Source organism: Malaya genurostris, chromosome 3, assembly GCF_030247185.1.
Source record: "Malaya genurostris strain Urasoe2022 chromosome 3, Malgen_1.1, whole genome shotgun sequence".
Taxonomy (NCBI): Eukaryota; Metazoa; Arthropoda; class Insecta; order Diptera; family Culicidae; genus Malaya; species Malaya genurostris.
This window is the reverse complement of record NC_080572.1, coordinates 96166617-96194302: the sequence shown is the minus strand read 5'-3', so window position 1 is coordinate 96194302 and position 27686 is coordinate 96166617. Positions and strand designations below refer to the sequence as shown.

The window sequence follows — 27686 nt, the reverse complement described above, 5'->3', positions numbered from 1 at the left end:
AGAGCAACCAGAAGCCGTTCAAGAACTGCCCATGCATCCCGAAAAATGCACTGTTTGGTGTGGTTTGTACGCTGGTGGAATCATTGGACCGTATTTTTTCAAAGATGCTGTTGGACGCAACGTTACAGTGAATGGCGATCGCTATCGTTCGATGCTAACAAACTTTTTGTTGCCAAAAATGGAAGAACTGAACTTGGTTGACATGTGGTTTCAACAAGATGGCGCTACATGCCACACAGCTCGCGATTCTATGGCCATTTTGAGGGAAAACTTCGGAGAACAATTCATCTCAAGAAATGGACCGGTAAGTTGGCCACCAAGATCATGCGATTTGACGCCTTTAGACTATTTTTTGTGGGGCTACGTCAAGTCTAAAGTCTACAGAAATAAGCCAGTAACTATTCCAGCTTTGGAAGACAACATTTCCGAAGAAATTCGGGCTATTCCGGCCGAAATGCTCGAAAAAGTTGCCCAAAATTGGACTTTCCGAATGGACCACCTAAGACGCAGCCGCGGTCAACATTTAAATGAAATTATCTTCAAAAAGTAAATGTCATGTACCAATCTAACGTTTAAAATAAAGAACCGATGAGATTTTGCAAATTTTATGCGTTTTATTGTTTAAAAAAGTTCTCAAGCTCTTAAAAAATCACCCTTTACATTTATCGAGCATGCAAAGCGTTTTCAGAGACTTTCTTATTGAACAAAGCTTATTATGTCCTCGTCAAGATCAGTTGATGCGAGTTCGAAAAAAATACATATAGTAAGTTTATCAAGTTATAATCACAACACATATAATTAATTCACAATCGAAAAACGATAGTTCCTAATTTTGAATATCGTCATTGGTATGGAAAACTACTGCTTCTCTCGCAATATTGAAGTTTTTCCTCTCTTCCATTTCTCATTCAAAATTCTCTTCAAAACAAAAATCTGGTGGGAAGTGTTTCGGGTCTTTTGGAATATCATTTGATATGAAGTCTAACACTGAAACTAGTTGATCTCTATATTAATTCCGTAATATATTGGATTATAGTTTATAGGCGACACTCCATAGGACGACACATCTGAAATTATCCAAACTCACGTATTTTTTTAGGCATAGGTATTTTGCCTATCACCGACGATTAGCAAAGACTGTTCTGAGACAGAATCGCCACAAAGATTGCGAAAGAATCATTTGATTCGGTTCGGTTTTCGTTACAAATAAGACAATGACATCGGAACTATACCAAAAAGAGTGTCTCCAAAAACGAATTTTGCCGTTCATTCGATCCCACGACCATCCCTTAATGTTTTGGCCAGATTCATAACAGCAAAGTCGCCAGATCATAACAGCAAAGTCGTTCAAGAAGGGTATGCAGAGATAGGGCTCCAGTTTGTTCCGAAAAACCTTAATCCATCCAACTGCCCCCAATTCCGCCCTATTGAGAAATACTGGGCAATCATGAAGAGGAGACTCAAGGCAAAGGAAAAGGTGGAATAAGATAGCTAAAACGATGGACGAAGAAGGTGTGCGCCGCCTAATGAACCTTGTTACAGGAAAAATTCAAGAATCCTTCAAAACCGTGACAGGGGGGCTCGAGAGAAGATAATGTCAGCCACTCATTACGAGTTCTGATTGGTGGTGATGAAATCGAAATGGTTGACGAGTACGTGTACTTGGGCTCACTGGTGACTGCCGATAATGACAGAGAAATTCAGAGACGCATATTGTCGGGAAATCGTGCTTACTTTGGACTATCCACAAGACGCTGATTAGACCGGTTATCCTCTACGGGCACGAGTCCTGGACAATGCTTGCGGAGGATCGACGCGCACTGGGCGTTTTTGAACAGAAGGTGTTGCGAACCATCTTCAGAGGAGTGCGGATGGAAGACGGTACGTGGAGAAGGCGAATGAACTGCACCAGTTGCTGGGAGGACCAACCCTCGTCCAAACGGCCAAGGTCGGGCGGTAACGGTGGGCTGGGCATATTGTTAAAATGTCGGAGAACAACCCGGTTAAAATGATCCTCGATACTGATCCGACCGGTATAAGAAGAAAAGGCGAGCAGCGGGCCAGATGGATCGATCAAATTAAGGACGACCTGCGGACCCATCGCAGCTACCGAGGCTGGCGGCGAACAGCCAGCCTCGGTAGCTATACAGGTATACAGCAGAGACCCGCGTGGTCTACGACTGAAAGAGTAAGAGTAAGAGTAAGTAAACTTGAAACCAAATCTACGGTTTGGGCATGGAAAAGTAACATCACTGAATCGCACCGAGTGCAAGTCAGTTCAATACTGAACTCTGTCAAACGAGCAGTTGACGAGTGGCAAAGTGAATATTTCACCCATCTGCTATGCATGAAGGCAGGCGTTGACTTAACAAAAACGTTACAGGGTTGTGTGCGAGACACGACCGATCACCATGACATAAAAAATGCAATTTTCAAAGCCTCTCATCAACAGATTTTGATTTGAAAAATAGGCAAATAATTATGAAACATTATCCAAGATTCTAAATATAATTTTAATTGGTTAGAACCTTCAGTTATTAATATATCATCGTCAAATGCGTTCAAGAAGTATTTATAATAATGTTCATAGCAAAATTTTTTTTGCAGGCTTTCTATTTCCTTTGTAAATAGATAATTCTATGTGGAATTTGGTCTTTCTGTTTCAACGTTTCAACAGACTTCGCAGCCGATTCATAGCGCACAGGATCATTGCATGGCTGGTACTATGATCCTAATGACTCTAGGAATTTTCCCACGTCGGGGCTCGAACATACTACAACTGGCTTGTAAGACCAGCGCCCTATGCACTGAACTGCCAACCCAAACATAAAATAATAATTTTAATACACCTAGTGATGTGATAATGCATGTCTTTTTTGCCATTCAAATAGTCTCCTTAAAACATTTGTAAGATTTCATCCTCGGCCGTTAGTATTGTGAGCTTATCACATAACTTAATAGTAGCTTTCAAAAGAGTGTAAATCTTTCTAGATCGTTTCTTTTATCTCCGAGAAATTTTTTTGCATTGAAAAATACTGGGATTTGTCGGTTTCGTCTCATATAACATTGTATCTCTCGAAACGGATAAGTTCACCATTACCCTTCTAATTATGATTGACATGTTTAGCCTTAAAATAAGCTTATGTTTATCGATATTGGTTGAGCTATCTTCGAGAAAATTCAGCCGATGAAAAATGTGCGTTAACGCCACTTATAGGGGAGAGTATTCGGTTACCGGCACCTTTTTATTTTAGGCTCAGAACTTCTGACTTAGAGCTAACAACTGATTAAGAAACTAAGTTGATTCATTTGATTGGAAAAAATGTATTATCAATTTAGTAAAGTGATAAATTTTGGCCATTTAATAAAAGGTGTTCGATTACCGGCACTCCAAAAAGTATCGGAAAAATATAAGTAAAGAATGCAATTATTCAAAGGAAAGCCGGAATTAGATCTTTTCGGAAACGTTTTGGACAAAAGTCTCCATTGTCTGGTGGTGACTTCGCCTTGGCTCTCTTGGCCGATGATTTGGATGGTGGCGCCTTTGGTGTTGATTTAACCGGTCTTGCACGCTTTTTCTTAGCCGGAGCATCTGCTGCTAGATGTTTGGCCGATACTTTGGCTAGCTTTGTCTCGACAGCAGCTTGCATATCATTGACGATTTCTCACGGTTTGTCAAAAATAATGGGGGCCGGAAACCGAAATCGGTAGACCCCGGGCCCTGTGGTGGAGGAGGAGCACTATGAGGGAAGCTGAGCTGCAAGCAACCGGGCGGGTCATAGGTGGTGGATAATGCTTAGTCGCGATAGCAACTCGTTGTGACTCGCGACCCGAACCATGTAGCGGGGGCTGACTGCAGGTGTGGGTAGGACGAGGTAGTGGGCCCTACACGTTCTAGGCCTAAAAACCACACGACCTAAAGCAGTTGGCCCTGACAAGGCGAGTTGGAGCCGCCTTTCAATATGCACCTGGCCCAAATCTCTCTCTTCTCGCGGTCCTTCAGCGTTACTGCAAGGTTGGCGCAGGCCTAGCTAGCCGCCCATAAAAAGAGCTTGCTCAGGAAGTTCAACAAGAAAATTCGGATGGATCTAATCGGCTCAGACCTTTGCGACGAAAACGGACAAGAGATTGGAAACGCGGTACGTGGAACTGTAAGCCTCTCAACTTCATCGGAAGCACGCGTATACTATTCGATATAGTGAAAGACCGCAAGTTCGACATCGTAGCGCTGCAGGAGGTGTGTTGGAAGGGGTCTACGGTGCGGGTCTTTCGCGGGAACCACACCATATACCAGAGCTGCGGCAACACACACGAGCTGGGAACAGCTTTTATGGTGGTGGGGGAGATGCAAAAGCGTGTGATCGGATGGTGGCCGGTCAGCGACAGAATGTGCAGTTTGAGGATCAAGGGCCGGTTCTTCAATATCAGCATAATTAACGTGCATAGTCCCCACCTCGGAAGTAGCGATGACGGCAAAGACGAATTCTACGCGCAGCTGGAACGTGAATACGATCGCTGCCCAAGACATGACATCAAGATCGTCATCGGCGATTTCAATGCTCAGGTTGGCCAGGAGGTGGAGTTCAGACCGGTGGTTGGAAGGTTCAGCGCCCACCAGCAAACGAACGAGAACGGCCTAAGACTCATCGACTTTGCCACCTCCAAGAACATGGCCATAAAAAGCACGTTTTTCCAGCATCGCCTCCTGCACCGATACACCTGGAGATCACCCATGCAAACGGAGACACAAATCGATCACGTCCTGATTGATGGACGGCATTTCTCGGACATTATCGACGTACGAACCTATCGGGGCGCTAACATCGACTCGGACCACTACCTTGTGATGGTTATGCTGCGTCCAAAACTGTCCGTTGTAAATAACGTACGGTACCGGCGCCCGCCGCGGTATAATCTGGACCGACTGAGGGACACCGAGGTCGCGACTGCCTACGCGCGGCATCTCGAAGCAGCGTTACTAGCGGAGGAGGAGCTCAATGATGCTCCCCTGGAGGACTGCTGGACCAGAACTAAAGCAGCCATCAGCAATGCTGCGGAGAGCGTCCTGGGATACGTGCCAAGGAGTCGACGGAACGAATGGTTCGACGGCGAATGCCAGGAGATATTGGACGAGAAGAATGCAGCACGCGCAGCGATGTTGCGTCAAGCCACCCGTCAGAACGTGGAATCGTATCGACAGAGACGAAAGCAGCAAACTCGCCTTTTCCGGGACAAAAAGCGCCACCTGGAAGAGTCGGAGAGAGATGAGATGGAGATGCTGTATCGTTCTCAGGATACACGGGCGTTCTACAGGAAGCTGAATGACTCTCGCAACCGCTTCATGCCGCGAGCCGAAATGTGTAGAGACAAGGAAGGTGGCATCCTGACGGACGAACGTGAGGTGATCGAAAGGTGGAGGCAGCACTACGATGAACATCTGAATAGTGCACAGGCGGACAATCAGGCGTTGGAGGAGGAAGATTATGTCAGTGTTACAGCCGACGGAGATGTACCAGTGCCCACTTTGAACGAGGTCAAGGAGGCTATTCAACAGCTCAAGAACAACAAAGCAACTGGTAAGGATGGTCTAGGAGCAGAACTCTTCAAAAGGGGACCGGAGAAACTGACGGAATGCATGCACCGAATAATCGAAGAGATCTGGGACAGAGAACAGCTACCGGAGGAGTGGAGGGAAGGGGTCATCACCCCGATATACAAGAAAGGTGACAAATTGGACTGTGAAAACTACAGGGCAATCACAGTGTCGAATGCCGCCTACAAAGTGTTATCCCAGATCCTGTTCCGGCGCCTATCACCACTGGTAAATGGATTTGTCGGGTTCATCAACGGCAGATCAACAAACGACCAAATCTTCACTATACGGCAAATCCTTCAAAAATGCCGTGAATACCGGGTCCCGACGCATCATCTGTTCATCGACTTCAAAGCCGCATACGACACGGTTGACCGTGTAGAGCTATGGAAAATTATGGACGAGAACGGCTTCCCTGGGAAGCTGACAAGACTGACTAAGGCTACGATGGATGGTGTACAGTGTTGTGTCAAGATTGCGGGCGGTTTCTCGGAACCGTTCGAATCACGTAGGGGATTAAGACAAGGTGATGGGTTGTCCAGCCTGCTGTTCAACATCGCACTTGAAGGAGTTATGCGAAGAGCGCGGTTCAACATGCGGGGCACGATTTTCACGAAGTCCGGACAATTCGTGTGCTTCGCTGATGACGTGGATATAATCGGTAGAAACAAGGAGACGGTAGCAGATCTGTATACCCGACTAAAGCGCGAAGCGGGACGAGTAGGACTGAGGATAAATGTGTCTAAGACAAAGTACATGCTGGCTGGCGGAACTGAACGCGATAGGCAACGTCTGGGCAGCAGTATTACGATCGACGGCGACGAGTTCGAGGTGGTTGACGAGTTCATCTATCTTGGCTCACTGGTGACTGCGGACAACGACACCAGCCGTGAGATCAGGAGGCGCATTATATCCGGAAGTCGTGCCTACTATGGACTCCACAAAACATTGAGATCCAGGAAACTTCACCCCCGCACAAAGTGCACCATGTACAAATCACTGATAAGACCGGTGGTTCTCTACGGGCACGAAACGTGGACAATGCTCGAGGGGGACCTGCAAGCACTCGAAGTCTTCGAAAGGAGGGTGCTGAGAACGATCTTCGGTGGTGTGCAGGATAATGGAGTGTGGAGGAGAAAAATGAACCATGAACTAGCGCAACTCTACGGTGAGCCAAGTATCCGGAAAGTAGCCCAGGCTGGAAGGGTACGGTGGGCGGGACATGTCGTGAGAATGCCGGACAACAGCCCCACAAAGTTGGTGTTCACCTCTAATCCGGCAGGTACAAGACAAAGAGGAGCGCAGCGTGCACGGTGGCTGGACCAAGTGGAGCGAAACCTGGATAGTATCGGGCGCCGACGTGGTTGGAGGCAAGCAGCCATGGATCGAGTTACATGGAGAAGAATTGTTGATCAGATAAAATCTTGAAGGATGTAATATCAGAAATATATAGACATTTTGAAAATGACAAAAAAATCTTTGGTTGCAAAAATTTTGATAGCATCCGGTATAAAATCACGAAATAGACCGATTTCACCTCATAAATATTCAATCCACTCACCTTTCCGATTGATGCTGTTCAATTTATGATACTATAAAAAAAGTCAGTAAGTCCTCCACAGCAAAAAGCTCAACAAGGAGCCCCCTGGTAATGGACGCAACTAATCTCAGTTCATTAACACTGGCAAAATTTTAATATTAACAAAAAAACAAGAACTGAGATTAAAACAATTTATTCTAAGATGTGCAATTATCTAATTTATTGGCGTGGAATCCCAGTGGAAATAAGTTTCCTTTAAGGGATCCACGTTTAATATCTAAAATTGAATAATATAATACTGTTGACGTTTAACTAACATTGATATACAGATAGATTACGATTGTTTAAACTTTACGCTTATTGTATAAAAATTTCATTCAGTCTTTGTCTAAAGTAGTGCTTCAATCTAGATCTAAATATAGTACGGATGTTGATTTGTTGTATGTCAAGAAAAAGTGCATTAAATTTTGTAGGACCAACAAACAGAAATCGCCTTTGGCCCAGAGTTGTGGTTGTTCGAAAGCGTTGCAAGTTGCCATTACGGTGCGTCGCGTACAAATGGTTTGGAGTTGAAAACTGTATGTTACGATGAGTCGTGGCATGCAAGGTGTCAAGAACGAACAACAAGGTTTACATGTCACATAAGTAAGCTATTGGTAGAACATTATGAGCTTGGTCGGAGTACAATGAAAACGTAGAGAACAGCAGAGGTCTATTAAAAATGGTTTTAACACACCTATTCTGAAGAGTTTGTAATTTTTTCAGATGAGAGCTAGCTGCACGGCCCCAGACCGATACAAGATAATTAAGTTGTGAGTGAATATAAGCATAGTAGTAGCTCAAAAGTGCACGCCGAGGAACATATGATCGCACTCTCCACATGATACCACAGGAAGATGCGACACGCTTTTCAACAAAACTTATATTATGAGTCCAAGATAACGTAGGGTCAAGATGTATGCCCAGGTATTTAAAGCATTTTACATTTTCAATCACGTAATCTGTTAGCTTAGGGTTGTCATGAATTGGTAACACTTTTCGCATAGAACGAAAAATATATTTCGTTTTAAGTAAATTCCATGACAATAAATTAGCGTTGAAATATTTGTCAAGGACATTTAGGTCACTGTTCATCGAGCTTATAATGGTATTGATATTATGATGGGGATAGAATAAGGCTGTATCATCGGCAAAGAGTCTTGGAGTACCGTTAAGATTCAAGTTGCCTGAATCATTTATGTATAAGAGAAATAATAAAGGTCCTATATTACTACCTTGTGGTACACCAATTTTCGTAGGAGCGAGGTTGCTACGTTCCCCATCAATGGATACAAATTGTTGCCTATTTGTCAAAGAAACATTCGAGCTTTTCGAGTAAAATCGTGTGGTTTAACGTGTCAAAAGCTTTTTTAAGGTCAAGAAATAAGGCACCGACAATATTCTTACGATCTATTTCACTCATTATCTTGTCAACTAGTTCTATAATAGCAGTTTGTGTGCCAGAACCTTGTCTAAAACCGTATTGAAATTGGTAGAAAACACTATGTTTATTTAAAATGTCAAGCAATCTGGTGACTAATAGTTTTTCAAAAATTTTGTTAAAGACGGATAATGTAAATATGGAACGATAATTATTACAATCACAACGATTACCGGACTGAAATATAGAAATGATTTTAGAGATTTTTAGACAATCGGGATAATAACCGGACAGAATAATTTCATTAAAACATTTAGAGAGAATCCTAGAAAACGTTGTACAATTTTCTTGTAGTAAACTAGCTGATATGCCATCGGAACCACTGCCCTTGTTATTGTCTAGGCTGTGTATCAGCAATGTAACTTCGGCGATTGACGAGAAACGTAAAAATATTGAGTCACGAACACAACGAACATTGCTTGAACCAACTCTGAGAAAAAAAAAGTGCACACACATACAAATACACAAACAGGCGTTTTCCAATCTCGTCAAGCTGAGTCAAATGGTATATAACACTATGAATGTTCAAGGCTCCGTTCGAAAGTACATTTTTCCAGCAATTCTAATTCTAATTTCTACGCCACTTACGTCACTTACACCATCATACCTCCGGAACCTGAAGTCACAGCCATGTGATCCTGAAACAAGTTCAATGGAATTGCTGTTGCAGCTATCAAACGAGCTTAAGCTTGTTGAAATCGGTTTTGTAATCTCTGAGAAAATTGAGCGACAAATAAATAACGCGTTTTGTCGGTTACGTCACTTATACCATCATATCACAGCAAATCCGTTCGATACTGACTCTAGTTTTGTGGGAACGATTTTCCTTTAGGCCAACACACACACATTGAAAATCATTAGCGCTATTGCAAAGCGAAAGGCACACGAAATAAACCGTAAAATGTAGACTTACTGATTCAGCTGTGCCGTTGACTATTTATGCAGCGGATGACAAATCAAATATTTCTGTTTAAAATGTTCAATTCAACCAAATCGTGGTGACATCTGCAAGTATTCGCCATGCAAATTGAACAAATTTTACACACAGCTCATATGTGAGCTTGTACATATATGTTTTCTGTAAAGCAAAGTCTCGGCATTACATTCTGTTTGTGGAATTTGGCCTTTCTGTCTCAACAGACTTCGTAGTCGATTCATAGCGCACAGAATCATTGCATGGCTAGTACTACGATTCTACTGACACTAAGAATCCTTCCATGTTTTCTATGCTGGAATTAAATTCTAAAGTAATCCTTAATCCTTAACTTAATTGCGGTCGTTCATCGGAGGAGGCATTTTTAAATAGAATTCAGAACTTGGATTTTGGTCCACCTGAATTCTGAACTTGAACTGAAACTTTGGAACCGAATCATAATTCCAGATTTGGGAATTAATTTTTTAAAATTGGTTCCTTGACTACATTTTTAACTGAAATAATTCTGTTATTTATGTTCGGGATTTGAATCCAGAACTCTGACATCCAAATTCTGAAACATCCAAATTCTGAAACAAAATTCAGGATATGGATTTTAGATCTAGATTCTTGAACTAAATATCCGAATTCCGAACCTGAATTTCGGAACAGACATCTTCTGAACCAGAATTTAATTCCTGTACTCAGTTCCATAATTTAATTCATGAATTCAGTTCCATAGTTTATTTCCAGAATCCATGTTCAGAATTCAAATCAGCTGCATGCTGCAACCAAGGATGGATTTTATCGTATCAAAGAACGCTCACTAGCAACTCTTCACACGATTTGATCAGTGCCATCAAAGAGAGACGGATATCATCGCAACAACAAAAAACCGACAAGGATCATTTAACATAGAATAGACACCAGTGCGAGAGCGAATTTCTCTCGGTGACCTGTGGGGATTCTCTCTGAAGCAACAAACGGTCGCTTATTCACGTTTCGCGATCCGATTCTGTATGGGCAGTGGATAATTGCGATAGAATCATTTTACTATTGCCGCTTATTCTAACTATTTGCATATAACCTTTGTATAAGTTGTGTCTCTGAGAATGTCAGTGAATGCTCCACACAAGGGTTTTGAAATACTGCAACCTAGTATGGGAATCATCAAGTCGAATCATCGATTCGATTTTCTGCGATAATTGTCAACTTGCGATTCTCTCTTGGGAAATTCCACACAGCAACGGTCATTATCAGACTGTAGAATTTTTTGAAGGGCGTGAAATACTTCGAGCATGAAATGGAGCGAAGAAATGTAACAAAATTCTCTCACGGTTCATGCATTGAGAGACTCGAGTTTTTGTAGCATCTTCTACCGGATTGAAAATGTTGTATACAATATAGACAGCAATATAGCAGCTTCTGTCAAATTTTCGGCAATCACTAACACTGGCTGCAACTACATTCGGAACTTGAAATCTGCACGGAACGACCGAAATTAGCTCTGCGCCTAATTCGTATTACTGTTTTTGAATTAGTTGATTTTAACAACAAAATTTCCAAAATAACTTTAAAATTAGTTAAAATTGAGAATTTACTTTGCTGAAAAAACTCTTATTTTTAGAGAATGTGTTTAGTTGGTAAATATCCTGGACACAAACCAGCAATATTTCAATCCAACACGAAATTCTCATTGACAACTAATTTTGTTATTAAAATCAGAAAATTTGTTTCTATTTATCTATCACCATCATTACTGAAGGACAGCACAAAGAAACCAAACTGAAATGGGTATTATTAACAAGTTTATTAGCCAAAAACTCATGAGAAGTGTCAAAGGAAAACAATCCATTAAAAAGCTAAAAAGGGCAGTTTTGTTGAAACTGCTTGCAAATTGATTAGATGTTTTTCGCATGTGTTGCGATATATCCATATATACATTTCTAAACCGATATGTAAAAATGCCGTAAACTGTTAGTGGAAATCGTATTTATTCAGAATTTGTGCGCACTTGAAGCGATTGTGCGTAATAATGTTTTTACGCGGAACAGTGAAGTGAATTTCGAATGTTTCACTCTAATTGTGATGAAGTTTTTTTGTATCTTCAAACCTTCCGAGCTGCGCCGTCCGGTGTACTATTTGTATTCGGTTTTTGTTTTCCGAGTGCTCAAAGTTTTCAGTGAGAATGAAGAAAGCAGTGATTAAGAAGAAAAAAAATTCAAAACGATGTTTACGTTTCGTTTATGTCTTTTTCTCCAATACAACATCGTATTTATACCTGCCAATATAGAAAAGACAACCGCGTCTGAAATTTTTTCGGCAGTAGTGTGCCATCTAGTGGCTAGTAGTCATTACGGTGTTACCGTTTCGGTGACAGGGCGCCATATAGCTGCAGATTGCAGAAGCCAATTCAACCATTCATATTGGTTGAAAACAACATTATATTTCTTTAATTCAACTAAAAAAATAGTCATTTCAACAAATATTTTATTATTATTATTAAGGGAATGAGAATAAAAAATCTAAATCAGCAAAAGTAAGATTTTTTTAGTTGTCTCAAAAAATAACTAACTAAAATCAGCAAATCAACTAAATTTTTCGCGAAAATGCTGATTTCGGTCGTTCCGTGTGGAACTAAAATTTGGAACTGAATTCAGTTTATTCATTGACGTTCGAGGTTCAAGTTCAAAATTCAGTTGTAGATCTAAATTCGGAATCTGTAAATTGTATTATAAATTGAATAAATTATTTGGATTCCAAACCTGAATTTTGCGACTGAATTCTGAGTCTGTCCTAGATTCCGAACTAAGTTCTTTTTTCTGATTTTTGGTCCATTATTTAAGCTCTGGCCTAGACAAACAAATGAGTGCAAAAAGCACTAAAAGGTTGTAAACATCGGATAAATTCCGTAAATCGGTTCATTTTAGAATCAATAAAATATTCCCAAAGAAATGTGAGAACTTTTCCTCCACTGAGTATGCCAATCTAGATAAAAACTACTATTACAGTTGTTGTAGTTTTTGTTTGATTTATTCCGTGTTATTAAATCTAATGGTAGAATATGTTTGACGTCAATAAGTGATACTTTACTATAGATGAACCGTCACAATTCTGGAAGCGAAGCAGTAAAAGTCGCAACATTCACACAATCAACTAAAACGAATAATTTTCGATATTCTGAAGAATGATTGAAACATAATAGTTTTCCACGTATTCAAGTCCTCCAGTTGAGTCTGTGACATTATCCACTCGCATTTTACGTATCGGGTTTGTGCACTGACTCACAACTAGATGGTAGGGATTACTTCCACAGAGATTACAATGAAAGAGTTAAGAAACAAAGCCAATTACTGTTATGTCATATGTTACCAGACCCTGTCAGCTTGGAGCGAAACCAATCTTCAGTTCAGCAACGCCATTTCACAGCATCATATTCAACGGCGTATACTATTTTGGCGCGCACGAATTTGACATCTCTCTCCCCTACTTTTATGTACGAGAGTCGATGCGGACTCGCCTGAGGGCGTCATGCTCGCAAAAAAGGATGTTGCCAATTATTCGTTCGGGAAATGTAAAAGCTGGATATCTTGTTAATATGCTGTCTTTGATGTTACGTAGGTATATTGACGGTAAAATGTGAGTATGTTTTGTTCGGTTGGTCCTGTCCGGGTCTCCTAAGACCGTGGTTCCGGGGCACTTGCTCCAACTACCCCTATGTAAAAGCGACCCTGTAAAAGTGAGCCATTGATGTATGAAATAGTAATCCAATTATATTATTATTCAATCTACTAGTGAATTAACAATCATCATGCAAAGAAACTAGTAGGTGTGTGATTTTTATATAACGCAGCTCATGTAGTTTTCAACTCTCAATGGCGCATCAAAGACAGCAAGGCTTTATCATCTGATCAATGCTGCAAAAAAAATAGTATTTTATTAGAAGAATTCTTTTTCTCTGATCAAACCTTAGTACCTGTTCTGTCATGGGCAATATCTGCCATATCATGGAGCCATTCAAATTTTCCCCTTTTGTGTATTTTTGTTAGACACCACGCAATCACCACTAAAGTTAATATTTCTCTATTGAGTAAGGAACTATGGCAGTACCATTCAATCTGTCGCATTCTCAAGGAATGCCTTTACCAACGGTAAGTCTGAATTGAGGAAAACATGAGCGTTGGGGTATTTTTTTCTGTATGAAAAACGTATACATAGCTACATCACTTGCAGTACGCGTACAGTGTAGTGCGAAAATCGCATGAGTGTCAGTGATATAAGAACCAATTCAGGGTTGTGGTTGAGTTATAACAACATCTTATTCAGAATAAGGTGACTGAGAAAAAGCTTGAAAAGTATCAAACAATAACAGGATCAAGGAGCAATGCAGATTGTATCGTTTCGGTTGCTCAAGTAGCTGCAACTATCACATCTGGCTATTGCTTGCACCATGATGCTACCCAAGGAAATAATTGCATACCCCTCGAGACACGTTTCGGTGAAAAATGAGCTCGGTCTGGGTGTGCAGGGTGGTGCAGGATCCGTTTGTGAATGCATTCGCAAGCGAATTTACATTTGCTGTTTCGTCGGTCGGGAAGCGCATTGAGAAAAAAAAAGCTCACAAACGAGGTATTCGAAAAATTTATTTTCCACTGCAAGACGTAAAAGTGCAATTTGTTGAATGCATTTCGGAGCTGTAAACTGTACAACCTTATTTATTGGGGTAATTTTTTCCCGTTTGTGACTGAACAAAATCGTTTCGTTCGTCGATTGCTTGATTATATGGTTGAGGATGAGCGCCATGGAGCTCAATATTTCGACCCAACTGTAGAAGTGTAATGGACATCTTCAGCCTGTCAGTATCGACCATTTTTCATTACAGCCGAAATCCCACTTCCAATCCGCCAGATGACGCACCAGCCTTCGCCAAACCGACAGCAGTCCGGTGCAATGTTGACAAGATTTGCATAAGATTTATTATATATGAAGCCATCGGAAGAGTTTTTCGCCTTCAGGGAGAAAATCTTCTTGTTCTACCTCATCCGTATCCGCTACTGGACTGGCAGCATCCCGTGTGGTGAAAAGTTTCTCCAACAACGCGACCCTTCTTCTTTACTGCTTCGAACGCCCATTCTGCCTATACCGACCCAGATCACGATCCTCAGCGGTGGAAGATAGGGAAAACCTTGCTAAAAGGATCTATTTCGATGTTGCTAGGGGAAATCGAACTCGAGTTGCTTCCGGCAAAGTTGTTCATAAGTTTCACACTTTTCGGCCTGGCCATTTCTGGAAAGGATTACCATCTCACTTTTTTTTCATCCTTTTGTTTTGGTGTTCTGCTGTTCAAGACGCTAACGTGCTGAATAAGCAGAAGCTTTTTCGTAAATGAAAACTCCAAGCCACTTGAAAGAAATGCAAGTTAGAATGAAGCTCTCTATTTGTATTAGGATTGCCTGCAGAAGGGACCGAAAGTTCGGATCGATCCTACTGCGACTAGTTTTTGACGAAGATACGTTTCAGTTTACTATGGGGTGCTTTTTGAAAATCTACTCTATACAAGAATGGAAACCTAATCGTGAATATCTCTTGTTTTACTAAACGTAGCTAGATAACTATTCCTCCAAACCATCGAAAATCGATGAGGTGAACTCATGTGGAGTTTCCTGCCATAATTTTGAGCGTCTATACCACAGAGTATTGTAGATGGATTGCTATAATTTAACATTAACCGATTAAAAAATATTTCACTTGAACACATACCACTGAAAAATCAACAGTATCAATTGGTAAAAGCAGGTTCCTGAAAAGATTCAATCGGAGTAGATAAGGTTGGAATATACTATTGATTTGCTCCATTTCGTTTTAATTATGAATAAAAATTCTAAATAGTATTTTACCATTTCACATGCATTTGTGGAGCATTAATGCGAAATTGGTTATTTTATGTTATGAATATTGCTTTAGATACTTTCTGACCAAGCTTGGCGAGTACATGTCTATAATTTAACATATAATTGAATTCTCAAAATCCAAAATGGCGGCTTTCGGTTTGTTGATACTGTAATGTAAGCCTGTAATGTTTCCTCTCATTTGTCTGTTTAATTGTGCGTAATACTTAAGCATAGATGCACTGTTACAATTCTGGACGCGAAGCAGCAAAAGTTGCAAAACTCATACAATCAATCAACTGATACGAACGATTATTGATATTGGGAAGTGTGAAAGAAGTCTGTCAGTCTTGTTCGTATTCACACCCCCCAGTTATGTCACTGACATTATCCACCCAAGCTTTTTTCATCATTAACTAGAAACATTGTTTTTACAGTTATGACTTACAATATTCGAGTTATTTTGATACAAGCTTAAATCCTTATATATAATGAATGTTAAATTTCGAGGCACAATCTCAGCATTAAGGTGTGAGGCCAGTGTGTTTTAGAGGGCTATTTTCACACTTCAAATCTAATTTTCTCAGAAACGGTGACGAATATCAAAAAACCCAACTGACAATCTCTTAGAAAATTAGGTTAGACTATTCTGTGAAAATTTCAGAATGATTCAGTGACTTTAGCGGTCGGGAAAGTCTTTTTTTCTGAAGGAAGAATTGCATAGCGGAAAATGCCGTCTTTCAACTTATTCATTGAATATCTCGCCTTCAAAAGCATGGATCAAAAATCTATCCTAACAATGTCTAGATAATTTAGTTTAGATGCGATTAGTGCATAAAAACATATATGTTGTCGTGATAAAAATGAAGTGAATGTTATTTTTGTGAAGGTAAGTCGATTTCTATGGCGGCGCCATTTATTTTGCTCCAGTTTCCTGGTAACGTTACGAAAAATGAGAGAGCAATAAAATCGGCTCAGCAATGCTGCCAAACAAGCGGTAGCGGTGATGCTTCCTCGGAAAAGCAATGACAAGTAGATCTTGTTAAAATAATGATAATGGGTAGGCGCAAATATAAGGGGAGGCTTTGGAGGTTCAAACCTCTCCCGAAACTTGAAAAAAAATTATATTATGAAAGTACTATAAATATGACGAATTTTGCGCCCACTCGACCAAATGTTGGCTGCACCCTCTCTGATTTCAATGAAACTTTCTGAACATTTAGACTTTGTATCAAAGAGTCACTTTGTATAGTTTCTTTTTCCAAAATTTATCCAGACTGTCTTTTGAAAAGGGCGAAACATTTCTAACCACGATTTGGTAATTTTAGTTGGTTTTACGTAAAGCCACCAAAACTAAGTTCAGTTTTAGCGATGACTGAGTCTACAATAGCCAAATGAATGAAAAACTGAACATAAAAGATGATTTTTTCGAAAAAATACGCTCAGATACAAGACTCGAATCTGCGTTCTTATGCATTCCGTGCATACGCGCCACCCTGAACCTTGCAATAGAGACAACTCTAAAACACGGTTAGGCATGATAGAACGTACATCGAACATGATCTACATCCGGGCCAATTCAGTTTTTCCGAAATCCCAGGTGACGACTTCCGGCTTATCGATATTTCGAACATTGTTTTCTTACATTTAATCATTCAATCCGTTCCAAAAGTATCGCAATTATAAGAGTTTTCAATGAATATCTATAAACCGGAAGCCGCCATCTTGGAACTCAAAACGACCTCAAGCATTTTTTTCGGCATCTGCTCTTCAAATCTATTCCGAAAATACCCATATTATAAAGGTTTCAAAATCCGGAAGTCGCCATCTTGGATTTCGAATCGACTTCAAACATCGTTATTCTGAACCTACCAGTGCAGTAAAACTTCATTCAAATCAATTGAAACCGAATGTGAAACACACTGACGATCTCTCTACTGCAGCAAACTTCACACTCAACAAACAACGTTCGCTGACGTACCGAACCGGCAGCATTCAGTTCTTCAATCGATTCTCTAAAACAAAGCTCAGTTTAACAACCGTCTGCTGATCTTTTGAAGTAATAAAATATTTCTTTCAATAGTGTGAGAGCGGCCTTCAAATGAGGTTCTTGAGGTTAGAAGGAAGAGAATAGATGAAAGACAAACCATATAGCTGAAATATCAATTACAGAATACACATACACTAACAGTTTCTTTCTTCAGTTTTTATTTTTAATACTTTGGTCCATTTCTAATTCTATTCATTCGAAATTGCTAATTACCAACAGCGACTACTATAAAGCAGTTAGACTACTTGGCACTTGAAACTGAGTAAGCAGAACTTCAAATGACTAGGTTCGATTATTCAACTGACAATGAATTCTGGAAGCTTCACTTGAAAATGGTCAAATGAAATTGTGTCGACGGTACTGACGGTCAGTGGCCATAAATTTTCATCTGATATTATTCGATTGAACCTGAAATTTTGCCGCACTGGTACCTACACATCAAATCCGTTCCAAATATTGTGAGGGGTTTTAAGGAATACCAATTAACCGGAAGTCGCCATTTTGAATTCTGGAACAACCCTACCCAGCATTGTTTTTCTGCTCCTACTCAACAAATCCATTCCGAAAACATCTATATTCAAACATTCAGTGCACAAATTTTTTTTTCGATACTCTCTTTCCAAATAACGTGAACTCTTTTTACGAACTAACTCGATTTACGAGCCCCCGTTTGGGTCTTAAATGGAAGTTTGAGTGTACTGAAAAAATAACAACATAAGTAGTGGGGAAATGAAATCCTTCTATTAAAACCGCCGGGTAGGTAATGTCAGAGACATAACTGAACGTCGTAAGTACAGATAAAACTGACATTTTTTTCCACTTATCGGAACATTTTTCGGTAGTTTTAGCAGATTCTATACCTATTCATTATAAAAAAGTAAAACAAACATAATGAAAATACATTTCTGTCCAATCTTACAAAAATTTGGAATAATTGAATTTTTCAAGATACTGTAAGTAAAGGGTGGTTTTTAAAGAGCATGTTTATTTAAAGTTTAAATAAAAGCAAAGTTTTGGCATTGCATTCCTTTTGTGGAATTTAACTTTTCTGTTTGAACAGACTTCGTAGCTGATTTATAGCGTACAGGATCATTGCATGGCTGGTACTACGATCCTACTGACAATAAGAATCCTTCCAGGTCGGGACACGAACATATGACAACTGGCTTGTAAGATCAGCGCCCTATGCGTTGAGCCGCCAACCCGATTAAATAAAATACATGTTAAATTTTGAAATGGCAATTTTTTTTAATTTAGTAGATAATTTCTATGCTTAAAGTGGTACTTTAGTCTAGCCGCAAATATGGTACGGTTGTTTATTCCTTGTATATCAGGTGGAAGTGCATCATATTTAGTTGGACCAACACAAAGGATCCGTCTTTGAGCAAGGCTTGTAACTGCTCGAACACGAAACAAATTGTTACTACGGCGTGTTGTTCTAGAATGGGATATAGTTGGGAACTGTAGGTTATGGTGAACTGTGGAGTTATGCAAACTATCATGGATGAATAGCAACGTTTGGATATCACATAAGTAGAATAGTAACGGTTCATTGAAAAAGATTGTTAGACATCATCGCCTGCCACGTGCTTGGCAACAAACTCTATATGGTGAGCCCAAGTTAATGTGGGGCCGAAATATATGCCCAGATACTTGAAATAGTCAACTTTTTCAATAATATTGTGTCCGAGCTGGGGATGATTATGCGTTGGTATGGTTTTCCTTATGGAACGGAAAATCATATACTTAGTCTGTGTGACTTTTAATGATAATAAGTTTGCATTAAAATATTGATCAAGAATTCTCTCAATCTCTTTCCATTGGTTTAATAATAGCATTGATGTCACTGTCAGGATAGAACAGAGCTGTGTCGTCGGTGAATAGTCGTGGAGTTACTTCAAGCTGTAAATTACCTATGTCATTAATATATAAAAGAAACAATACTGGTCCAATGTTACTTCCTTGTGGAACACCACAGTTTATTGGAGCAAGGTTGCTGCTGTCACTTTCAATGGATACAAATTGTTTTCTATATGCCAAGTAACTACGGATAATTGAATTAGCAATGCCCCTGATACCATAGCAATCGAGTTTGTCCAAAAGTATACTATGATCTAATGCGTCAAAAGCCTAAAAATTATGCACCAACTATATTTTTACTAACGATCTCACTTCTAATTTCGTCAACTAATTCAATTATTGCGGTGTGTGTGCTAGAATATTGTCTGAAGCCATATTGGAATTTAAAGAGGATATAATGCTTACTTAGGAATTCGATAAGTCTAGTGACTAGAAGTTTTTCAAATATGCTGTTAAATACGGACAATGTAGATATAGGACGGTAATTATTACAATCACAGGAATGATTTTAGCCACCTTTAGGCAATCAGGGTAGTAACCGGTCTGAATAATTACGTTAAAGCACTGATAGAGTATTTTAGCGAAGGCATATGAATTATGTTTCTATACACGATGACGTGATCAGGGCCGTTACTCTTCTTTCTATCCAAACCTTGTATTAACAGTATTACTTTATTTATAGATGAAGGATGTAAAAAAATAGAATCACAAGCACGACGAACATTACTTATAGGTTATTCATATTGAACAAACAAACCTAAAAAAAAAACACCCATTATTAATATGTTTATATGTCGCTAAACATTCACATTTCAATAATATACAATAATATACACGCACTTGAGACAATTTTGCTGATAAATTTGACATGTAAAAGTTCAACTTCGGACAATATTGTGTGAGAAAAGTCGACTCCTTTTAAAGCATTTTAAGTTTCGAGATGTGCTTGAAATGTCCGCCATTTTAAAGTATTTTCACTCTCAAAAATTGTTTTTCTTTTTTTTGTCCTACTGGCTTTTAAAGTATCATTTGGGTGTTGATAATTCGTTTGTTCAGAAGATGGTAAGACTCCACGCTTGCTGAAGACAGAATCAATTAATTGAAACATCAGTGGGCTTTTCCCTATCATTGCTGTTACTGCCAGCACTGCTCTACCGGATGTAATGATGCGTCAAACGTTCACGTTTGACAAGTTGACGTGCACGGGCGGAACGATTTATTTGCTGTAATGATCAGAGCTATCTATTACGTTTTCGTTTTTGAACCTAGACGCGGGCGACTCTGACTCCGAGTAAAACGAACACGTGGTACGCGCCCTAAACAACAACTTATGCAAAAAGAAAAAAGAAACAAATTCGCATGGATGCGTGGTGGGACCCGAGAAAATTTTCAGAGCGAAACTACGCGATTGGAGTCCGACCTAGAGCGACCTCAGGTTGCTAAAACAAACATATCAAACGCTGTTTGGGCGACACTGGATCAGCTTTCGGGGTGCTCTGATCAATAAACGAAAACGGTATATAGCTATCATTGTCATACAATGCGATAATTCCGCCTAAATATAAATTTCAGTGCAGTAAATTCATTATATACCTAGCTTAACCTATTATCACAGTTTGTAAACTTAACCTAAAATTGTATCACAGTTTGGAATTTGAAGAATCGAGGCAGTATTTCTTATTCGGTTAAAAGTGGTTAAAAACCAATAATTGTGAGAAAAATAATTGAATTATAAGAAAAATTTATTAAAAAATGAATTTTAGCTTAAAGCTTTCTCGCACCAACGAGTCTGTGAATTGCTGAAAAGAGTCGGTAAAGAACTCCTCTTTGTTCTCTTAACAGTTGTCCACAATATATGGGGCATTCCATGCAAAATCAGTCACTCAAATTATTTTTTCATCAAACTATTTTTTTTTTCAGTAAAGAACTAGAAAATATTCGACACTTTTTTTATTTCAATATGTTCCGTGGAATTTTCGAGATATGATTTTTTAAAGTTTTGCGTTTTCAAAAAAGAGCCATTTTTCAACATATAGACAAACTTCTGCGCAGAGTTTCGAACATTTGACAACTGATGCGTCATGCTCTAGCAATCAATCGAGACAAGTTTGAGTTGCCAAGTTTGCTGAAGTTCGAGTTCGGTCTCGGTCCGGTACGCAAGTGATTTTGTAATCTTTTCAAACATGGCGTTTCGCGGTCCCCGTGTACTAAAATTCCATATTATTGGAGTAATCGCGTAATACGATTACAAATTTCAAGTGTATAACTCAAGCACGTATTGCGAGGTTGTTTATCTTTTAGCGAGATGTTATTGTTGGAAGGGATTCTCGTGACATAAGCGTAAACACTTCTACTTGCGGCTCCTTCCAACCCTTTTTATCTTCTTTTCAGTGCCAGTAATAATGTGAAGGTTACTCAGTGGATAATTTTGAAGCTACGGTAAGCCTGTCCTTGGTGAATCCTTGAACTGATGGTGGCTTCTCATGCATTTATATTTAGAAATTCTGCAGCGTAAATATAAATCAAAGCAAATGATTTATTTAGTAAGGTGTGTGAACCATTCGAAGCAAATGCTTGACGCAAGAAAAAACCGTCCAAAACATTCTTAAGTAGTACTTCATTAGCGAAATTCCGTATCGGTTGTTCAGTGAAATTGAATTGAACGAAGCGAAGCGAAGAGAAGAAGTTTGTACGAAGAAATAAACAACTCAAACAAACAAATGAAAACTGCATTCTTCTGCGAGGGTTCCATTCTTTCGCAAACTTTTGCAGCCGGTGCGCGCGTATCCTCTGTGGTTGTCCTACGTTTACTCCCAGGAGCAACATTTCGGTTCGGTTTACCAAAACTGAAATAATGTCATCGTAAAAGGAGTTTATTTGTGTATCAGATTGAACATTTCGATGCAAAGATGCTAGCACAGAAGAACTGTAACCAACAATCACTAACTAAGCACACGTACGTAGTTTGGTTTCGCCGGAGTGCCTCCTCAAGGGACCCCATCGGATGATGTCTTGCCCGAAAAGGAGTAACTCTGTACCGATGCGAGTTGCGTCGATCTTGGCGACCATAGCCTTTAGAGGCAGTAGCAACAACAGCAGCACTTAGCTGTTGCGGTTTGTCTCAATTTAGTTAGGACAAGAACTTAGTTACCCAGAATGTGCCTAGAAATTTTAAACGTATGTGCATACATTATTCCGATAATCGCTCGAGCGCACTGTCAATGTAGTTCCTGTTTCTTCTCCAACCTTCTGCGAGCGGCTGGGACACACAGAAGAAGGTTTCCCGCTGGGAAGACTGACGTTAAGAACAGCACATTTACGGACCACATATCATGCAATTAATGTATGTGCATTTAAATCAGCATAATCTTTATTCTCTTCCTTCGCCGCCTTCTCGGGGGAGCATGCTGCATAATTTTTGTCGCTTTAGAGCGTACGATTGCGTTCGTCTGTCTGTCCCAAACCGAAATCCGTTCTTCTCCAATCACAACCGCGATGGCAAAGGACATCGGAATTGGTAGTGTGTATGTGTATGTGTGTGTGTGTTATTCTTTTCACCATCGGACTGCAGATGATACTTCCCCATATGTAGTATGGCTGTCTCGGGTCATCTCCTACTTCAATGGCTTTGAAGTGTGCTGATCTTGACTTGGCTTGCTGACCACAGGGCACGTACTTATTCCAATGAGGTAGAACGCTTCTCATGATATCCCTTGGAAAGACGAAAAAGATTACCATCTACTTTTGTTGGGTTCTGTTAGGCAATGGAGCTCAAGTTGTTTCGCACTTGTCTGTATGCCACTGTACGAGAGAGATGAACTTAGGGTATTCAGCTTTACCATCGATGGTATTTTAGTTGGAGAATCAAACTCGATGCGCCTTAAGTTTTTGGCTTGAGTACAACAGTTTTCAAAATATGATTCCTTAGTCACTTAAACAGAAGAAAAAGAATTTGGAGCAGAAGATCATGATAGGTCGAAAACAACCATATCGAATTCGTTCAGCATTTTATCAACCTTTCGGTAAAAATATTCTCTTTTAAAGATAATTATTGGTGATTATTTTATTATTAAATTCCCTGAAGTTATGCCGAGTTTGCGCCTCATTGCAAATACAATAGTTGTGATAGCGTTTATAACTTTAGCGCCATCGTCAGGAAAACGACAAAACAGAACACTTTGAGGCAGGTGTGGAGAAAACATTTTTTTTATTCACAGTAAATAGAATGATTTTTGAGAAGGTAAATTTTGGTTTTACTTAGAGTTTAAAAAATGTCTTCATCGTTATCAGTATCACTGTCTGATAACCGGAATCAACATTTCAACAAATTTAGGCTCGTTTTAATTCTGCTCTGTGTTCATTAAACAGGTTTGAAGTTCAAATGGCTGTCTCTTACGGTTCCGGTGATATGATGGTATAAGTGACGAAAATGTCAAAACTGATTAGCGATTTCTCTAATATGAATTATCCGATATAAACCCATTATGTCCTAGCGTATGATATATCATACGCAAAACTTCCTATATTTTAATACATGTTTACTTTGGAAGTTTAATACCTAACGGCTTTACTGGTTTTATACTGAAACGTCGAAAGACAAAAGGTCGAATGACAAAACGTCGAACGACAACAAGTCGAATGACAAAGTATCGAAAGTCACAAAACGTCGAATGTATCAAAAGGTCGAATATAACAAAAAGTCGAAGTACCAAATAGTCGAGATACCAAAACGTCGAATATAACAAAAGATCGAATGCCACTAATGTTTGAATACGACGAAAGGTCCAATACGACAAAATGGTGAATGGTGAGAGAGTCTGGAGTAGAAATACTGTCGTGAAATGCAAAAAGGAAATGGTGATACATGCTTATGAGGCGAAACCGGATACAGGAGGGCAAGTAACCGAGGCGGCACTAAGCCGCCGAGGCGGCACTAATCACAGAAGAAAGACATTCATGAATCAGGAATCACAGAAAGAAAGACATTCATGAAACAAAATGAATATAATTATTGTAATTGATAGCCTTCTAATATTAATGCAACATCTATAATGTAATCAGAAATGTTGTAAATTACTGCAAACTTTTAAACAATTTTAAATAACTTGTCATACTTTTCAGGAATTCAGGAATAAACACTTTGCATCATTTTGCTACTACATCCATCATCGACTTTTAGAGCCGCATACTTTGCCTCGGTTTAACCCTGGCGATTAATTTGTTTTTTTTTTTGTTTATTCAATAGTAACATATTTGAAGGCACACTGCTTAAGCTCTTAGATGCCAAGGGCATTTTCTTATTTTAAATTATAACTAACTTAAAACTAGGGTATTATCATTAGGGTAGTGGCGAATTCCAGTCGCAATGGTCGATTCTGGCAGATTCAGTCTGCAGCTGGCGATCGGCAATGGTCGGTGGATTAAATATGCAATAGTGTCTTCCAGATGACGATTATACGTTTCAATGGGTCCGCGGGAAACACCCCCAGGTCCCAGAGAGCCAGCGGGTGGCCCGCATGTTGGTCATCGACTGAAGCAGTTTTCCCGTGGGCGATAATTTTGCCTAAGAGAATGAAAGAAGTATAGAGAAGTAATTTTGTGGATGATTAATTTGGTTTAACAGTCGATATTCAGTGGATATATTCCATTCAACACACCCAGAATTCACCCTTACATTGTATTCGACTTATTGTTGTATTCTATCTTCCGTTATGTTCGACTTTTTGTCCCTTTCGACTTTATGTTGTATTCGACTATTTGTTACACTCGACCTTTCGTTATATTCGACGTTTTGTTATTTCGACTTTTTGTCGTATTCGACTATTTGACGCGTTCGGCCTTTTGTTCTTTCGACCTTATGGTGTTTCGACCTTTTGTTCATCGACGTTTTGTCATTCGACATTCTGTCATTCGACATTTTAGTATATATTCTATTCGGTGGGATAATACGGCAGTATTTTTTCCAAAGCGTATCGTTAGCCGATAAACTCGAGCATCGGAAGTTTTTGATTTGTTGAAGTCTTTCGAAAATCTTTGGCCAAATCAAATAAATTTTTTTTATATCTTCGAAATGTGGAATATTCAAAAACATGGCTGCAAAAAATAGTGATAAGAATAGGGACCCTTTATTATTTGACGAACACGTGAACATGGAGTAGAACGCTAACTTAGAAAAGAAAGTATGAATACCTCTAAAACTTATTAAACATTGGAAAAACTCTATCAAATGAGCTTACAATACTTTCAATAAATCGAATAAATATCTCAAATATCATACAAATACAAATAGGTAATCCATTTGTCTAAAAATGCAGAAATGGAAACAAATGAAGCTATTTTTTATTTTCGATTACACAGGTTTTAACCTTAAAGTCATTCACCACTTCTGAAAATAAAAAAAAACCTTCTGACCCTGTTGCGGGGTTGGGAATCGAACCCAGGTAGGCTGAATAAAAGGCTTCGACAAATTAAGCTGTTAATTGCAGCTTACAATACAATATATACAAATAATTATATTATCAATAACAATCCGCTAAAAACCGAAACGAAGGTATATTTAGGACAAAATGCACCAAATATTTCTTCTTATATTGTGTCTTCATTTCCGATAGTACTTCTACCAGTACTATTTAAAAGACATTGAATATTATATACAGGGTCCTCCTTACAATCCTTCCGCTTAATTGTGGAGTATAATTTCATTCAAATGGCTGCCATTCAAATGGCCTTGCAGTAAGCCATACGGTCGGTTCAGTTTTTTAGTACATTTTCGATTGTATGCAGCTTTATTTCAGTTATGGCTGCACGAATGTTGTCCTTCAAGGCTTGAATTGTCGCTGGCTTGTCCACATAACACTTATCTTTGACAGCCCCCCAAAGACAATAGTCTAACGGCGTCAAATCACAGCTCCGAGGCGGCCAAACAACATCCGAATTTCGACTGATAATTCGATCTTCGAAGACTGTACGCAGGATCGTAGCGTTGGCTGTGTGGCAAGGAGCGCCGTCTTGATGGAACCAAATGGTGTCAGAGTCTTCCTCTTCAAGTAACGGGAAGAACCAATCGCTAATCATGGTGCAGTAGCGCTCGCCATTGACCGTGTCGGCGGCTCCTGCCTCATTTTCAAAGAAAAATGGCCCAATGATGCCGCCAGACCAAAATCCGTACCAAACCGTCACTCTCTAGAAGGATAAAACTAAGTTTCTGTCAAATCAGAAGTGACATTAAGGTTACCGCTAACGCTAGGTAGTTAAAAACATGTTAGATGGCGGACCTTGTATAAATACCACTTTAGACATATCTCTTATAATTTTGTTGCTACTGTATTGTCCCAGCGTATGATATATACATAAGATAATTTCGTTTGGAAAAGATTTTTAATAGTGATTTGGCATTTCTCAATATCTTCAACACAAAATATGATGGTATTGATGATATCGGCTCATTTGGTTCAAATTTGGGAACCTCTGTGTTATAATGGGTTATAATAATTTTAGGCTCCCCGATCAACAAGGGAGATTGTACAAAATTGTATCTGGGGTTGTTTCGTTTTTTTCTATCTAAATTAGTATAATCTTGGACTCGTTAATAGTTAAAATAACAGAAATTATAACTCAATTTAACATAGGTAATAACAAAATTGTCACAAACCTTGATATGTGAATATCAATATTATATCTAAATCTTTTCCAAATTAAGTACGACTTTTCAGCTTTTATTACCTATTTTTTGGGGGGAAAAGCTTTACCGTGCAAATATAAAACTAGATTCGTGAGGTAAGATGAAATTGCATACCTTTAGGCAATTTGATTTGCCATAAAAAATCATGCAGTTACGCGACTGGTTTCCAACCGGGAAGTTTTGAGTTGCTAACATACGCTACGATTGCATTAGAGAATGAGAACCCACTGGCAGGATATATTGGCATCATATGATCGATATATTGGCATCATGAATCGGATAAGTGCAACTTAGTTTAGAAAACCCGTTTAAGTATTTTTGAATGCAAAAATCGGATAAAAACATTGAAGGCAAAAACCAGATATGGATTTTGCAATGCAAGAATCGTTTAATAACATCTTTTCTGCAAGAACCGTACAAATTAACTTTGAATGCAAAAACCGGACAAAAACTAAACCAATTCTTCCAAAACAAATGTATTTATTCGGTTTTGCCTTTCTCATATAGAAAGGTTTTGCAATAACTGTGAAAACCGACTTTCGAACCGAGGCCCGGAGGGCCGAGTGTCATATACCATACGACTCAGTTCGTTGAGTACGCAAAATGTCTGTGTGTGTATGTGTGTGTGTGTATGTGCGTATGTGTGTATGTAACGTTTTTTTGCACTAATTTTTCTCGGAG

General features: G+C 39.3%; 1 protein-coding gene across 1 annotated transcript in view; it reads left to right on the top strand.

Annotated features, from left to right (window-relative positions):
• LOC131433892 (craniofacial development protein 2-like) overlaps nucleotides 1-14497 on the top strand; it is a 65152-nt gene extending 50655 nt beyond the window's left edge. Inside the window, exons 2-4 of the mRNA XM_058600498.1 lie at nucleotides 4200-5074; nucleotides 5201-5396; nucleotides 14409-14497. Of these exons, the coding sequence (XP_058456481.1) occupies nucleotides 4200-5074; nucleotides 5201-5396; nucleotides 14409-14497 (1160 nt within the window). The remainder of the gene's footprint in view (nucleotides 1-4199; nucleotides 5075-5200; nucleotides 5397-14408) is intronic.
• The last annotated feature ends 13189 nt before the right edge of the window (nucleotides 14498-27686 follow it).